This window comes from Chaetura pelagica, unplaced genomic scaffold (genome assembly GCF_000747805.2).
Source record: "Chaetura pelagica isolate M959 unplaced genomic scaffold, ChaPel_1.0 scaffold596, whole genome shotgun sequence".
NCBI lineage: Eukaryota > Metazoa > Chordata > Aves > Apodiformes > Apodidae > Chaetura > Chaetura pelagica.
This window is the reverse complement of record NW_009953725.1, coordinates 380,044-396,894: the sequence shown is the minus strand read 5'-3', so window position 1 is coordinate 396,894 and position 16,851 is coordinate 380,044. Positions and strand designations below refer to the sequence as shown.

Below are 16,851 nucleotides of genomic sequence, written 5' to 3'. Positions count from 1 at the left end.
ACAAAACTGAAACCCAACACAAGCCAAAACACACACCCCAACACATCCCACCAAAAAGCACCCACAAAAAACCCCAAACAAACAAAAAAACCCACAACATCAGCCACTCACTACAAAATGCCCTGAAGTGCCACATCTGCATTTCTTGAACACCTCCAAGTATGGTAACTCCACCACCTCCCTGGGCAGGCTGTTCCAGTGCAAATTAAAACAATCCTAATTGGGTAGCTTCTTTGAGAGCTTTGTTGCTCTGAGGCAACCTGCTTGAATTCTGGTACCTTATTGTCAATGGCTTGAAGTCAGAAATAGTTATTTTCTACAGGAGTAACTTCAAGTAAAGTTGAATACATTTCTCTTTTAATTACAGGTATTATAGCAGTGAAACTGAAATACAGAATTGCTACATAAAATTTGCATAGAGATATGTCTGACACGGAGGCTCCTGGGCTTCACTCATCAAGGCCATACCTGCAGCCCCCCCCTTGCTACCACACAATCAGAGAATCATCATGGCTGGAAAGGACCTCTGAGATCAACAGTCCAAACATCAAAACAAAAAAACCCAAAAAAAACCACATACACAAAAAAAGCACAAAACTGAAACCCAACACAAGCCAAAACACACACCCCAACACATCCCACCAAAAAGCACCCACAAAAAACCCCAAACAAACAAAAAAACCCACAACATCAGCCACTCACTACAAAATGCCCTGAAGTGCCACATCTGCATTTCTTGAACACCTCCAAGTATGGTAACTCCACCACCTCCCTGGGCAGGCTGTTCCAGTGCAAATTAAAACAATCCTAATTGGGTAGCTTCTTTGAGAGCTTTGTTGCTCTGAGGCAACCTGCTTGAATTCTGGTACCTTATTGTCAATGGCTTGAAGTCAGAAATAGTTATTTTCTACAGGAGTAACTTCAAGTAAAGTTGAATACATTTCTCTTTTAATTACAGGTATTATAGCAGTGAAACTGAAATACAGAATTGCTACATAAAATTTGCATAGAGATAAGTACTACTAAAGAAGTACAAACTTCTAAAAGTTCACAACTAAAAAGATTTAAGACTGTTAGTATATCAGTCATGAATGTTTACTGGTACAGATCCAAAATCTGAACAGCAGAAAGCTGATCAGCATCGGCTTGGCTTACATCATTACCACAGAACCACAGAAAAATATTAGCTTGAAGCACAGTTTTTATTCCTTTCAACATAGATTAAGCAGGTTTTCAATAATAAAAAACTTTAAGTATCCCCTTATAACAATAATGGATTTTTGATGTCAGATCACAACAGGCTTGTAGGTATGATAGACATTATCTATAACCAGTAGCTACAATGCAGACTAAGCTTAATGCTGGGACTCTTGAACTGGATTTCTTTCCTCTAATACTAATTTCAGCTCTTAAATGGGAATTCAACTTTCATTCACTAAAATCTCCAGCCTTTCAAGTGATACTCACAATTATTATTGCACTTGCACTGGTTGTACTGGCTTAGTAAAGCCATTCTAAAGCAAGATTAATATTTTTACATTTTAAAGCACTTGTTCTTATCTACAAAGGAAATAAAGATGATAAAAGTACAATTTATTTCACCTTAATTGTGAATATTCTTAATTTTCATGGATGTGCATTTAGTATCTATACTATAAAAGCAACAGATGCTGTAACTACCATATGATGACTAGTTTGGTCCATGTCAGTAATCAAGTGATGCTATAAAAAATAAACTAGTTTATTTTTTGTATAAAATGAGTAATGTTGCATTTTTTGTTCAGATTGCACAGTACAAACAACCTAATATCTAAATTAATACTGTTAACAGGTAGTTATTACATAGGGGCAGCAGCTAGAAAAAATATGTACCTCAAAGCAACAGACTTCTGCAGCCAGCTTTCCATAAGATTGTATGAAAGTTAAATACGTCTTAGTTACAAGTATGCATATTATAAAATGTTTGAAAAATGTTTAAGTATGAGCTGTTAAACTAATTTTCCATAGCAAGAGTACATGATGATTATTTACATTTTAAAAATCCATTTTTCAGAAAAGAATTTACAGTGAAATAAATAACTTTCAGCAATCCCTTAAACCCAACTAGAAGATCTGTAAGTGGCAGTAAAAAACAGGTAAGCCACCTTGTGTTGATGTTAGGTCAGTAAAGTACGTCTCATCCAGAAAGAAGTGCAACTCTGCTTTAACTTTACTAGTAATCTAGAAACATGCACAATACATATTGGTACCTTCAAACATGGTACAGCCTTGAGGATTTGTACAAGAGTATTCACAAAAACATACAATATATTTTACAGTCCTTTAATACAAAATATCAGTATCAAACCAATCTGAACTGCATTGATCAGACATTTCTTAGGCAGGCAAGCTGCAAAGGATAAGTTTTTACATTTAATCCCCTCTTTGCCTTTTAAACTCAAGCAAGAGATAAATAGTTGCTTGCAGAACAAGTGTTGGTGATGTAAAGGTATTGATGAACCTGTCTCCCCCTCCGTATGTATGTACTGTCTCTGAACACTACTAAGTATCAAAGCCTAAAGCTGCAGTTTGAAGATCGCATGAAAAGAAATTGCCTCCTTTTGAAAGTATCAGATGAAACTGCTGCTTAGTTATCCCCACTAAAGATTTAAGAAAAAAAAAAAAGTACAAATCCAAAACATGGAAGCATGTCTGAGCTGGTTTGCTTCCATTCACACCTGATGCTTGGAAAGTTGTTCATCTTCCATTTAAGACACAATACAGTCATAACTGCCTTCTTGGAATGAATCCGCATCCTCTGTCTTAGACTTGTCCTCTTCGTGCCTGCTTGCACTGCTGTTCCCAGCATCACTCTGAGGGTTAGTGCCATGGCTAGATAAAGTCCTGCTTTCCTCAGCTCTGGGGTTCACTTGCTCAGCAACCTTAGAAGGATTCACTGGCTGAAAAGCTTCAGGCTGTACCTGCTCTTCTGCTATTTCACTTAGTTTCTGGATCTGTGGTTTGATGATATTTAGAAATGGCTTGTACCCAGGGCTAGGAAAATAATGACACACAACACCATCAGTGATAGACAAAATAGTGTTTCTGTCATATGCCTGAAATTTTTTCTTGGGAGATGTTTAATATAAATTAGTAACTCCTATAATACTTCCTGTACAGAAACTCCAGTGAAGTTGGGGAGTTGGTTGTTTTCGGTTCATTTTGGTTTTTTTTGCCCAGTTTGATCACAACTGTGTTAAGTGACTGAAATTTTCTGCAAAAGTGCTTTTGAATCATTGTTTCAGTAAATCAAAATAATTTTTGTGTATCTAATTCTCTACAACTGGAGGAGGAAAATGAAGGAGGTAAATAACACTTACCAATCTGTAGAAGCCCATCTGTCAACAGCATATAGGCCAGTCTTGATATTCTGACAGATTTCTCGATCAATATCTGAGGACTGCATTATACTGAAAACCTGGTTGATCACTGAAGATTCTCTGAGGATAAGGCCTATGATAATGCACCAGTCCAGACATCCTGCTTCCATGAAGATATGTAGCAAGTACCTATATGGAGAAAGCGCCTATATGGAATCTACGTATGTATTTATTTTTCCAGTCTGAAGACAAAACTCAGTGTTACTCTGTAGACAGTGTTTCTGTTTGCTAATGCCACACACTAGTCATTCAAAATTTCAAAAGCAAAGATTGCATTACATACCGCAGCTGAACCTGTGACTTGTGTGGCCCTTTACTTGCCAGTTCTAGAGATATGTGTTCAAGCTCTGACTGAGTTAAGCTTAGACTGGAGAAGTTTTCATCCACCATGGTCCAGTCACCATCCACCATGGAACTTGTTTCAGTCAGGTCTGTTGCTGAACCAATGCTGCATTCATCACCTATCAAAAACACTCAGAAACATAAGTGAAAAAGAAACTACTTATTTTAGTAAGACTCAGAATTTCTGAACTGCTTCCTATAGAAACTGACAAATGGCACCATAATGCTTTCCTGTGTGTCACAGTGCTAAGAAGTTACAACAGGTATACCCTCCATCTCGTTTAGCATTCTTGTCATACTATATGCTAGAACTATTACTACTGCAAGAATGCAATAGTTTTTCTATCAAATAAAAAGAGTTCTGCAGAATAGTATCAATAGGAGATCCTAGAGATGTGTTGCAAATCACTGTTAAGAACACAGTGACAGCCTCTTACATACTACACTCATACAGTGAAGTCTGTAGGAAGGGTTGCAGTCTCTTTAGAGATACTTCTTTAACCTTAAACTTTGTTAAAAATGAAAATGCAATAGCAAGCTCTTCATACAAAACCTGAAAGATTCTGAATGCTTGGTAACGTCAATATTTTACCTTCACTAACTACAAAAACACACAGGAACAGTAATAACAAAGCTAAACCATTCTAGCAGTGAGTCATGAACTCATGAGACTCCATATTAAAGTTATCATTTTAAAGTAGATGCATCTTTTCTGTGGAAAATGTTCATAAAGTCAGAAAGTTATTTTATTACCTTCTTGCCCACAAATACCACTGCTGGAGTGGTTATTTGTGAAATTACTATTATTAGAATCCAGCTCACAACATGTTAAAGACTAGTAATTTCTTTCTACAGAAATCCAAAAGCAGAAAGTTTATACATAAGAACTATGCCAACCTGTGCAAGAGGCCAGCCTGTGCCAGAGACAAAGATAAAAAACTTTAAAAGCTCTTCCCAGCCAGACTGTAAAAATACTAAATTCCAATTTAGCAACACATACAGGAACTTCACCAAATACCAATTTCCTGTTCTATTTCAGGTACTTAAAAGTGTATGACATGGACATTGTCTTTCTGTTGTAAATATTTCAGTTCACTTCTCAACAATCTTTCCTGAATTACTGTTATCAGCAGTTGAGAAGCAACAATGCAGCAGTGGCATGCAAATACAAAAATATAAGTACATACTTCCAAGTGCATTTTTCCAATAAGCAGACAGAAGGAAGAGTGACTAACCTTTACTTAGCAAAGGAGAAAGGAATGCATCTTGCATGTGTGGTCCATGTGATGAAACTGTGTCAATCTCTCTCTGAGAGGAGCTCACAGTGCCAAGCCAGCTGCGACTCCGGGGTGTGTTTGAAACCCCTGTGTCCATTTCCATGTTTACAAAGGTGTCTGCAGACCGAGATTTTAGCAGCTGCTCCCCCACGGCTGAAAAAAGAACCCACCAAAAAAAGTCATTCAACCATCAAAAACTATTTGGAAAATTCTCTCCAGGCATTTCAGGAAGCTAAAACTTCTGTCTAAGTCAATAGTCAATTAGTCTGCTGAGTGATCACTAACAGTAAGGAAATGCAACAAGTTTAGGTATTTCAAGGATTTCTGGTCATTTTTTCTGCCAGCATTGGCATAAAAGAATTATCAGCTGATAAAAGTTTTAGCATCAATGTAACTGAATAACTGTGCAAAAGAGGAAGACTTGGCAGCTAGTACCAACTTTGCCCTAAGAAGATAAACTGATGAATGGAGGAGAGGTTAATAATACAAAGGAGGTTTACAGCAAGTCCTCAAAATTCTTACTCTTTAACATAAAGCACATTTCAAATACTAGGAACAGTGCTTTTTTAAATATAGAAAAGGTTAATCAAAACCTCATCTAAAGAATGTAGATTTTAGTCATTTTCTGTAGCAGAATTTACATCAAAGGGCAATATTCACAAAGAACAGTTAACTCCCAAGTGCCATCCAGTTCAGTGCACCTGAGAAAGCAAAAAACCTCAACAGAAACGATGTAATCAGACTACACAGGAGTTGCTGGCCGTGCTGGATAGAATCTCTTCAAAAAACACACCCTGTGTGAGAAAGCTGTGTGGGTGGCAAGCCTCAGCCTGTTCTTTGCTTGGCTGAACTGAGGAAGGATAGATTCAGAGGGATGGGTGTAGAACTGCAGAGGGGAAACCAACTCAGATGTTACAGCACCTGTCTTGTACTTTCCATTCTTGAAAGGTGAATTGATGGATGAAGCTGGTATGACTGGAAATGGCCAGAGGAAATCCTTGTGTAGCTTTTTCAAAGCGAAGACAAAGTCGTCCACGCGTGCCGCTCTGGCTCGCTCCTTGCAGAGCCAGCCGATCAGCTCGAAGCCCAGCTGTGCAGCAAAGCAGCCAAGGTCTTTCAGCTTGATCTCTTCCAGCAGACGCCGAGCATGCCGCCAGAGCATCATGTCAATGTACATGTTCTCAGCACAGTCACTGTCTTTACTCCACCTACAGACAAACCAGAGCCAACAGTGACATTAAGGCTGTTAAACAGTCGTAACAGGCTGTTGCCCACAATGACAGTACACAGAGTGACCAGAGTAGTGGTGGGAGCTTTCCACATACCAACAGAAGGAGTTTCTGCCATTCCTTCCTATTTATGTTCTCTAAAAGATCACTGCCTCAAAAGGTAAGTAAAATAGGGTAACTTAAAATAGCAGCAGTGTCCACTATTAAAATACTAGCAATGCAGGAAAAAAAGGAGAGATAAAAGGCAGATGCCACTGCAAAGTGACTTCTGAGAAACAAGCTTAGAGAACCAGTATGAGTATACAGGCCTTCTTATCAGAACCCTTAAGATAGCACTATCTATGGAAAATTACAAAATAAAAGCATTTAAATTTGTTCCAAGACTGGTGTGAAAGTCTTATATGGGGCGAAAAAAGCCAAAATCAAGCGAATAGCAAATCCCAGATCAGTGCTGCTTCTGAACATTAATATTAACCAGTATAAATTCTGTATACAGCAGTCTACGAGGGATTCACTCCCAGGTGTGAAAAGGCTCCATTTATGGCTTGGAAACACACTGCTAGATCAAGATGTGCATGCACTGTGTCACAGTACAAGGTATAATACCATGATAGAGTACCGTGAGATGTTCAAGATGTGTCTTCAGCAAGAACAGATCCTTCAGTGATAAGACATTCATGCAGTCTTACTAGCTATTTACTGCATATGCGTCCTGTGGATTCAGAGGCTTTTGGTCAGCAATAGCTATGTAAGTGTGCCTGTGTATATATACATACACATTTATTTACATGTGTAAGAATACATTCTCCCAAGAATGTAACAGAGAAGCAGAGACATTACAAGAGCTAGGAAATGACCAGTGCAGAAGGATGTGGAGGGAGGCTATGAAAAATCTATCATATAACGTACTTCTGTAACTTCATTTGGGAAGAGTTGGTATGTTACCTAGTAAAGTGGGGAAGGAGAGGACACTATAACCAGTTACCTTTTTCCTGATGGGCCAGAGGGCATGCTCAGTGTTTTTGGCAAACTGAATTTGCCATGGAGATTCTCTGCTGATTGGGATAAACTAATGCTGCGATGTCTGAAGAACTCAAAGCCACTACTTGAACTAGGTTCCTAAAACCAAGAAAACCCAAAGATACAGTCATTTATATCAGCAAGGTTTGATGCATAGTATTTACTTTTCTCATCACAAACCTGAGTTGTTGGTGTAGCTGGAGGTGTCTCTGTCTCACCAGAGCCAATGGCTTTAAGAAATCTGATCATATGACGACAGAGGTCCCACTTTCCCTGCTCTAAGGCAGTATTAAATAGGAGAGTAGCATGCTGTCTGCTAACTGCTGGAACTTCCATATTCTGCAAGTAACAAGGTGTAATTAATTCATTTGCTTTTGCCAACAAGTAATCAAAGTCCTATTAAACCAAAGCACATCATGTCACGTTCAGGTATACCAGAAATTAGAAGAAGCACATTTCAAGCTGTTATTTTCCTTTTTTAACAGTAAGCTTATATTTATCCTTATAAAGATCCTTATATTGCATGATATTCCTCCCCTTTCATAACACATGCCACAACACATAATCTCAACAGAAAACTGTTAAATTAAAAATTTGTGTGTACTTTGGTACAACAGTATCTTTTAAATACAACATTAGTAAATACCATGTCTCTTGCAATACATGATGTGCCATTACCTGTAGGATAATAAGATAAGAGGCAGCTGTGTCCAAGTCCTGGGCCATTAAGCACTCTTCAAATAAGTCCTTCGGGTTTCCAACAGCAGCAAAAAGGTAATTCCACAGGGCATATTCTGTCTTCCTAGCACAATGAACAACTGTCTGCAGGAAGAGGGGGAACTCTGTAATGAACTTTGCCACAGTGGGAAGCAGAGGGTCGGGAATGGGTTCCCGCGAGGTAGCTTCTTCTTCCAGCACTTCATGAAGCATCAGTTCTAGTACGTGAGGAAAGTACGGTAGTGTGGCACAGGAGTGGGCCAAAAGCAAGGCTTGTTCACCAAGGTTCCGAACCAAGAGCTGGCGTAAAATGTGATGGAGGTAGATCTGAGAAGTTCTCTCAACAATGGAGAAAGGAAAGAGAACCTCTAAGTGTTCTCTAGCACTGGTTTGAGTGTATAAACAGTCATAGAGCACAGTGTCATTAACAGCACCAAGAACCAAGGCATCTTCAAACAAAACAGCCAGTGGGTATATGTTGATGTGAAAAGGCAGCATGATACGTCTCGACAGAAAGGAATGCGGTTTTCGATGATCTCTGGGAAACAGGGGAAGCCAGACTTTCATCTCTGCCCCACCACAGCTGAGCCACAGAGCCTCCAGTAAGTGGCGTTTCTGTTTGTTGATCCTGCAAGTAGTCCATACATTTTCAACAGACTGGGCTAGGACAACTGGAGCACAAAAAGGCAGCTATTAAAAAAATAAATGAATTTTTAAAAAATCAGAATTATTAATTTTTTTTTACCCTCTTCACAATAATTCTTTTTTCAGCTAAGAACTACTCTCTTCAACACATTATTCTTCTAATAAAGAAGAAACACATCTGCTTATCCCTTAACTGCAACCTAGCACCTGGGAAAACACCACTTATTCATTACCTTAACTCAAAAGACACATTTCATTTTTTTAACCTCTGGCTAGGAAGCCAGGGGAGTGAGATTATGGGAGGAAAATAAAAACCTGCTCTCTGCTTCTTCAGTTACCCCAAGAGCCTAACCTAGAACTAAAAAAATTACTACAAACACCAAATTTGCTAGTTGGATTGAGCTGCAAACAACGCTTCATCTAAACTTTTCAGATCTCACTCTCCCAAAGTGCTTTCTTCATGTAAGTGTGTTTTTCATCAGCACAGAAAAACTGAAGAGTTCAGTCACTGATTTCTATTATTACTGTTTTTAGGAACCTTTTAAGCATACTCTGCATAAAATACTAATAATATTCACAAACAGAGAAAACTTTTAGATAGATTGAAAATTTTCTGCTATTAGTGCATACCAAATTTTGCACAGGACCTTTACACTTAAAACTTATATCCTTCTCTGCAATGCAGGTAGTAAATACTTTAGTTAGACATTCACACAACTAGGTTTCACAGATTCATAGAGTAGTGATTTACTCCCAGCAAGCAATTCAGCCTGGAAGTGTAGTCACTGCCTTGTGCTACAGACATCTTTTCTTTATGCCTGGATCACTCCCTTCCACAACTTCCTCAGGCCCTGACAACATCTTTGAAGCCATACATAATGTAACACATATATTTTACTCACATGCTTCCTTTGATTAGGATTACTATCCTTGTCTCGTATCTGGGGTCCAGATCGATCCCTTTGCAACATAATGAGTTGTCCTGCTAAGTTTAGCATAATACTTTCAGCTTCACAAGCCTAAGGATGAAAGAGTATTACGTAAATTTTTCAAGTGTTTTGAATGCATCATTTCACCTATAACCACAATACAAATCCAGAATAAAAGAGTAAATTATACAGAGATGACTAACAACCAAATTCAACGCAGAAGGACTCAGAAAATCCAAGCAGAACTAAGTGCCTACCAATAGATCTGTTTATGTGCAAAGGAATAAATACTGGAAGGTTTCTTGTTCACTAGGCTCATTCCATGGTCTTATTTGATATGGAATTTTTGCAACTCTTGCCATGGGCAAGCCATCAATACTTAAGAAAAACAAAGCACTGTATTCTCAGTATCACCACTATATGACTGTCAGTATCTGACTGCAAAGACTAACACTGATACACAAGCCCAAAAAAAGTAGAGCCAAAAGGAGTTTAGCCAGACTTGTAAAGCATCTTGAACTTTTACAAGCTGCAGCTAAAGAAATCTTCCTAGTTAGGCATATTAAGAAAGTATTATTTCTAAAGGTTTATTTCAGAACTGTTTCATGTTAGTTTCAAACCAAACCACTGGAGCTAGTATCATGCTGTGAAGTTTCCCTTTAAAGTATACTGACAGAGAGCTTGTATGATAAATTTGCTGCATCAGGGGTTAAGGTCACTAAAAAGTAACACCACTGAAAAGGCTGATGCCCTCTGCTAAGTTCATCTACATTGCAATGTCATACTCAGTGCTAACATTAATTTTATATATATGTATTTTTTTTTTGTCAGGAGGATTGGCAAAGTTTGAAGATATGAGTTCTTTGTTAGAAAGAAAAGGGGGAATATTTGTGCAGGCTGACAGAGTTGGGGTTGTTCAGGCTGAAGAGAAGGCTCCAGGGAGACCTTATAGTAACCTTCTAGGGCCCAAAGCACACCTATAGGAAAGATGGGGAGGGACTTTTTACAAGGGCTTGTAGTGAGAGAACAAGGGGTAACAGTTTTAAACTGGAAGAGCAAGGGAGAAACAGTCACAAAGTCAAGAGTTTTCTTTGTACGAAACCAAAGCTCTCTTGAGCTGCCACCACTTAAGGAAGATGGTGTCTGCTGTCTATGGACTGAGCAGTTTTCCTGACAGTGTCCACATGAAGGATACAGTAATAGTGGAATATGAGTTCACTAAGGTCACTAGCCCAGACACAGAGAACAGACATAGTCCAGAAAGTCAACAGTATACTGGGCTGCATCAAAAGAAGTTAGTCCAACAGGTCAAGAGAGGTGAATCTCCCCTTCTACTCTGCTCCTGTGAGACCCCACCTGGAGTACTGTGTGCAGTTCTGGAGCCCCCAACACAAGAAGGACATGGAGCTGTTGGAGTGAGTCCAGAAGAAGGCCATAAAGATGATCAGATGGCTGGAGCACCTCTGCTATGAAGACAGGCTGAGAGTTGGGGTTGTTCAGCCTGGAGAAGATGAGGCTCCTAATAGTAGTCTTCCAGTACCCGAAGGGGGCCTAGAGGAAAGCTGGGGAAGCACTTTTTGTCAGGGTGTATAATGATAGAATGAGGGGTAATGGTTTTAATCTGGAGAGCGGAGATTCAGGTCAGGCATTAGGAAAAAATTCTTCACTATGAGGGTGGTGAGATATTGGAAATGGTTGCCCAGAGGAGTTGTGGATGCCTCTGTACTGAGAAACCTGATCCAGTGGGAGGTGTCCCTGCCTACAGCAGAGGGGTTGGAACTAGATAATCTTTAAGGTCCCTTCCAACACAAACCATGCTATGATTCTATGATATTATTCTAAGAATCAGTTCGAAGCTAAGTTTAAAATATTATTAATGCTCTAAAAAGTTTCAGTAGCTTCTTCTTAAAATTAGTAAACACCACAGGTCAGGTAGCTCAGGAGTAACAACACTAGACCAGCCGACCACAATCACATTACCTTTTATGCCTTTGTCTAAGACTGCATTAAAGTCTTAGGACACGTGTTAAGCATTGTGGGACACTAAATTAGAACGAACTGAAGAAAACAACTGCAAACCTTCAGATATTACATTTGTGCTATTAGTTTTCTGTCTGCCACTGGCTTTGGTATGTGGAGAAAACATGCTCCTTCACATGTTTACAGGCCTACCTCACAGACAATGCAACTTCTGAACTATCTTAAGGCAGCTGTTCTGTTGACACAATACACTTCACACTGTAGCTACTCAGTTAAGTTTAATTGTTTACACCATGAATAACAAAAATCCAAGTTCTTTTTGCACTGTGCTTTCAATGGCCTCAAAGTAAGACAGGGGTTCACCTTCACACCTTAGTCATCATTTGGCTGTTTCCCTATCCCTTGACATAACTAGTGGGAGAGATTACCTTACTTTGTATCAGTGTAGTAGTGCATTTAGTGTGGTGACTAGAAGTAGCCCTAAAAAGGGTTACACACCACCTTTTCCTTTTTTCTGTTTATTCTGTGAGTGATGGACCTGTTGATGCAAGAAAGGCACTTCATAATGCCATGGATTGCTCCAGTGTTCAACTTCTAATACACAATAGAGAAATGTACTCTTGACATAGTTAGGTTTCATTTGACATCCAAGATTCTGTCCCAAACTTTACAAGACGATGAGATAAGATATGAAACAGAAGAGTCTGGATTTTATTTCCACCTGCCCTGCCCCCAATTCACATACATAATACATAGTTAAGAAGCATCTGAAAAAAACATGTTCTGCATTTTACCACACAGAGGAACTCCTGATTTATTATTAATTATCAGCCAGGTAGCCTTTAAGGACTAAACTAACAAATCCAGTCAGTAATTATTTTACATTTTGAGCACCACAGATCAGTTACCTGCTGAGGCATCTTCAAGGTGATGCCAGTCTCTGTCCTCACTGATGTCAATGTAACAGACACTACAAGAAAAGGATGAGGAATGTACCGAGACATAGACACTTCTTGAAGAACTTGGATACTGGCAGTAGGGTTAAGACTGAAAGGAAAGATGACCACATTTAGCAATTTTGAAATAGTCTCAAAGATAAAATTAGTATCTTCAAGTAAACGTAAGCAATTTAACCTCAGCAAAAAGTTCACTCTGCAGACCAAGAAGACTTCTGATTAGCCAGGAATCCTGCAGGCCCACATATCTACATGAAGTCACCAAAATAAACCTAAGCTGGTGTACTTGATGGATTGATTTGGGGAATGCAGCTCCAAGTGGACAGAAAACATCAGATCCTTTGGAGTAGCACCTATTCACCCTTCTATTTACCCTTTAATAAGACAAATCCAAGGTTTGGATTTTGTTGGAGCTTTCTTTGAAAAGCACTCAAAATATTTTCCTCCAAAGTGGGCCAACAGCTTGCTTTCTGCTAAGAAAAAAAAAAAACATGGGCCCTTCTTGCTGAAATCAAGAGGCTGTAACTGTAAGAAAAATTACCTGCTTTGGTACTCCAAAAAATTATCTAAGAAACTTTATCTCCTCCTTAGGTTGACTAATCCTAACTGTCTGAAATTACCTGCTTTTTATGTTGCTACTTCTTTTGCACCAAAATAACTTCCCACAACTATGCCACTGACTAAACCTTTCCTCTTAATCATTGCTACTCCATCACCATCCTCACCAATTCAAATTTGTGATGTTTTTTGTTTAAAATATTCAAAGATGTGGATGCCTTTTCATACCTTTTTCTTCTATTTACATTCAGTTTTCAAGTTTTTTCAGCTACCACGGTTGTAGAGACAGCTGGAAACATCTGTATCTCAGTCACGCCCTCCACACCTAATAAGCATATCTGCATGCATGCAAAGTGACACTCACAAACTATCACTTGTGTATACAAACACTTACCCCTCTATATATTAAACACTGGACTCTACAAGTTAACAAGCAACTTTATATTAAAAGAATTTACCAAGACTGAAAACAGATTTCCAAGCACACTATTGCAAACACATTTATATACTGGATACTCACCCTTCTGGCCTTCTCTCAATACTGTAAAGGCAAATGGAACAGTCTGCTCTGAACAATATTACAATGTCCCGGAAGACACTCAGTAGTAACGTGTCTGCTTGCACTTTGGTGATGTGTGCAAATGCATTGTCAAGATTAGATGTTCGCAGGTAGATTCTCAGCTGCAAGAAATAGGAGTAGTTTGCATACAGGTTCTGTTCACCAACAAACAAACAATCAGTAATTCCACATTCAATTATTTTTTTTTTTTTTTTTTTTTTTGTGGGATGGCTGTCAATGATTTCTAGCAAGAGACATTAATGGGATTTTGTTTCATCAAATGTCTTCTCCATTGCCTTGTATTATTGCATCAAAAGCAGATAAAGAACAGCACAGTAAAATCTGAAGTACTCAACAAAATAAGGAAGGAGTTTTATTCATTCGTTTTTTAAAAAATGAAGTAATTCAAGCTCTTCTGCTTATCTAATTACAAAAATCCTTACACAAGTGTTCAAAAATACTCTAACTATACATCTTCAAATTGGCTTCATGCTCACATGCAAGAACATCAAAGTTTTCAGAATTATGGGTACGTTAATGGCAGTCAGCAGAAAATAGCTTTTAACAGCATTAATAAACTTTTCTGCAAATAATTACTTACATATTTACAAAGAAATTCTGAACATGACCAGAAGCCACCTATGTATCTAGCGTTTCCTATTTATAATACTACTATAGAATAGATCAGATATTCCAAATAGGATTTATATACTTCGAAGAAAAATACCTCACCTCTTCCTGATGATCATTCAAATTATAACATGCAAGAACAATGAAGTCATTCCACCATGCTAAGCCACCTGTTACCATCATATTTTGCTCCTGAAAAGAAAAAAGCAAGCAAATGAAAAGAAAAAACAAAAGCAAATGAAGCTTCTATTGTTTCAGAAAACCCAAGTACTAAAAAATAATTTGTGAAGTACAAATACTGTCTTACAAAATACAGCTCCACAGTTCCTTATGCTACTGGCATGTCTGAAATCTCTCAAATGAGCTTTCTGCTTCTTACAAGCTTGGCATCCAAAGCTACATCTTATACCAACTCCAAGATAAGACATATGGAAGTGTCTGACCAGATGCACTCAGATATTTCAAAACCTTTTAATAATCAGACACCAATTATTGTGCCAAAGCCAAAACATAAGTGTTCCAGCCATTTTACGAAAAACACATGCAAAACCAGCATCCCTAATCCTAAATGTGCCTAGGTTTCTTTGGGAAAAAAAAAATAATTCATTTTCTCCAAGAGTCATATTTCAACAAATACAACCTGCCAGTACACCTGAATAAAGTACCATAAAGTCTCACCTGCGTAATGTTTCCAAACAGCTTCCATTTTTTGGTGAGTAAGGAATAATGTGCAAAACCAAACTTGCCAACAACAGCTACATTCTGTCCAAGCTTGTCAATAGCCGAAAACTGTTCACAGAGGAAAAAAAAACAACCCAGAAACTCAGGAGGGAACTTATTTAGATTATAAATCCTATCAAGGTACATCGATACAAGGCAACATAATGTCAGAGTCAAAACTGGTAAACCACCATCATATTTTCTACTTTACTGCCCAACATATATTCTTATTTCTGTAAGGTAAAACAATTTTTTTGTCTACCAGAGGTTATCCAACCCTGAAAGGGACAGTCATAAAAACCCAATACCCAATACTTTTAAAGAAGCAAGAAATCTTGTATATTCTCAAAATAACTCACCCTTATAGGCCAGTTGCTCTCTAGATATGTACTATGAATCTAAAAAAACAAAACAAAAACCACATGACATACCAAGCACTATTAAATTAATTACTAGTTACAATGTTCTAAAGGAATTTGTACAATGTCCCGGCTTAGCAAAACAACACTGGCTTGAAGTTTTTTAATGTTGGGATTTCTTTTTTAAATACAATTACCACACCTCCCCTGAAAGCTACTGAAGCCTAAATGTTAAGTCTGCTTTTAATAGAATACAGAAAATGCATTAACAACACACAACAGCTGATAACACAGTACAGGTTAATAGTCAAAATTTGCTCTTATCCTTCCTCCCCCCAGGTAGTTCTCCTGCATGAGAACTTTCCATGGGAACACAGAGGTTTTGATAAGCACAGCATTCAGAAGGGACTTTCTGTGTTAGAATGAAATTTATTATGCCATCACAAAAGCACAGCAACACACCCAAAAGCCATGTTACGACAGCATTTGACTAGAGTATGTCAAATTAAACCTTGATCCTGGATTCTTCATGTAACATGATACAAGTCTGGGTTCAAACTCCAGTCCTTGGATTGATACAAGGTAGGTCTGATATTACATTACCCAACCAACGGCTGTTCTAATGGCTATGTTGCTCCCCACAGTCATTCCCACTGTGTTGGTTTTACTCCTACACAGAATGAGGACCTCCCTCTCTTATGCTGGTTTCAGAACACAGATGAGCTATCCAGCCAGCTAAAGTGGAAATTCAGCAGTATTGAGAACCTGACACACATGCTTGGAGTCAAATGTTAAGAACACCAATTCATGTGCCAGATGAAAAACAAAATCTTGGGGACCTCTTAAGAGTCTTTATTTAGAAAAATATATACCAATTAAAGCACAGAAAAACATAGGCTAGAATTACAGATTAAAGGTTGTTTAATTTTTCCTCTTCAGAGAAAATAGAATCTGTCCCATTACTACTGCAGAAATTCTTTCTTTCTTCTCAAGCTTGATACTGCCAAGTTTTATTTACATGCTTAAATAGATGCTATCTAAGACTGCTTGAAAATACAGGCAAAATACAAAGGCTCTATCCATTAGCTGAATATGCACAAATAACAGAACAAGGACTTCTTGTATGCTGCACTTACTCTCCCTTTCAAGGCATGGAAAAATGATGTAACTAGTCCTTCCCAAAGTAAAAAAGATACTCAGATTTTTTTGTTGGCTAGGAGGAAAACTCATAGCCATAAGGCTGACATTGCCAACATTCCTTTACCATTTGGCAACAAGAAAAAGCTATACCAGGGGAAACAGAAGCAGCAATAAAAAGGCTATAATCTCATACTAGAGGAAAAGGGTATTGCAGAGAGTGATGAGATCAGCAGCAAATTTCGTCCTATAAACTCTTGCAAGCACAGAGCACATATGGGCAACCAGCAACAATTACCTGTACAACATGCCAATGCCTGTGTCCTAGTAAAGTGCTTAAACCCTGAGAATCTAAACTTCCATCTGAAAAAGGG

The 16,851-nt window shown here is 38.3% G+C and overlaps 1 protein-coding gene across 2 annotated transcripts in view; it reads right to left on the bottom strand.

The window, feature by feature from the left end:
* Window positions 1-2,543: 2,543 nt before the first annotated feature.
* RIC1 (RAB6A GEF complex partner 1) overlaps window positions 2,544-16,851 on the bottom strand; it is a 40,530-nt gene continuing 26,222 nt past the window's right edge. The window contains exons 13-27 of one of the 2 annotated variants that reach the window (XM_010000641.1): window positions 16,776-16,851; window positions 15,341-15,379; window positions 14,940-15,050; window positions 14,364-14,453; window positions 13,593-13,753; window positions 12,467-12,605; window positions 9,552-9,668; window positions 7,966-8,694; window positions 7,468-7,626; window positions 7,253-7,386; window positions 5,960-6,246; window positions 4,997-5,191; window positions 3,703-3,880; window positions 3,360-3,548; window positions 2,544-3,033 (exon numbers count right to left, since the gene is read on the bottom strand). The exon at window positions 16,776-16,851 is cut by the window's right edge and continues 8 nt beyond it. In XM_010000641.1, coding sequence (XP_009998943.1) covers window positions 2,748-3,033; window positions 3,360-3,548; window positions 3,703-3,880; window positions 4,997-5,191; window positions 5,960-6,246; window positions 7,253-7,386; window positions 7,468-7,626; window positions 7,966-8,694; window positions 9,552-9,668; window positions 12,467-12,605; window positions 13,593-13,753; window positions 14,364-14,453; window positions 14,940-15,050; window positions 15,341-15,379; window positions 16,776-16,851 — 2,890 coding nt within the window. In that variant the 3' untranslated portion in view covers window positions 2,544-2,747. The remainder of the gene's footprint in view (window positions 3,034-3,359; window positions 3,549-3,702; window positions 3,881-4,996; window positions 5,192-5,959; window positions 6,247-7,252; window positions 7,387-7,467; window positions 7,627-7,965; window positions 8,695-9,551; window positions 9,669-12,466; window positions 12,606-13,592; window positions 13,754-14,363; window positions 14,454-14,939; window positions 15,051-15,340; window positions 15,380-16,775) is intronic. The other variant, XM_010000642.1, reaches the window with a different exon arrangement.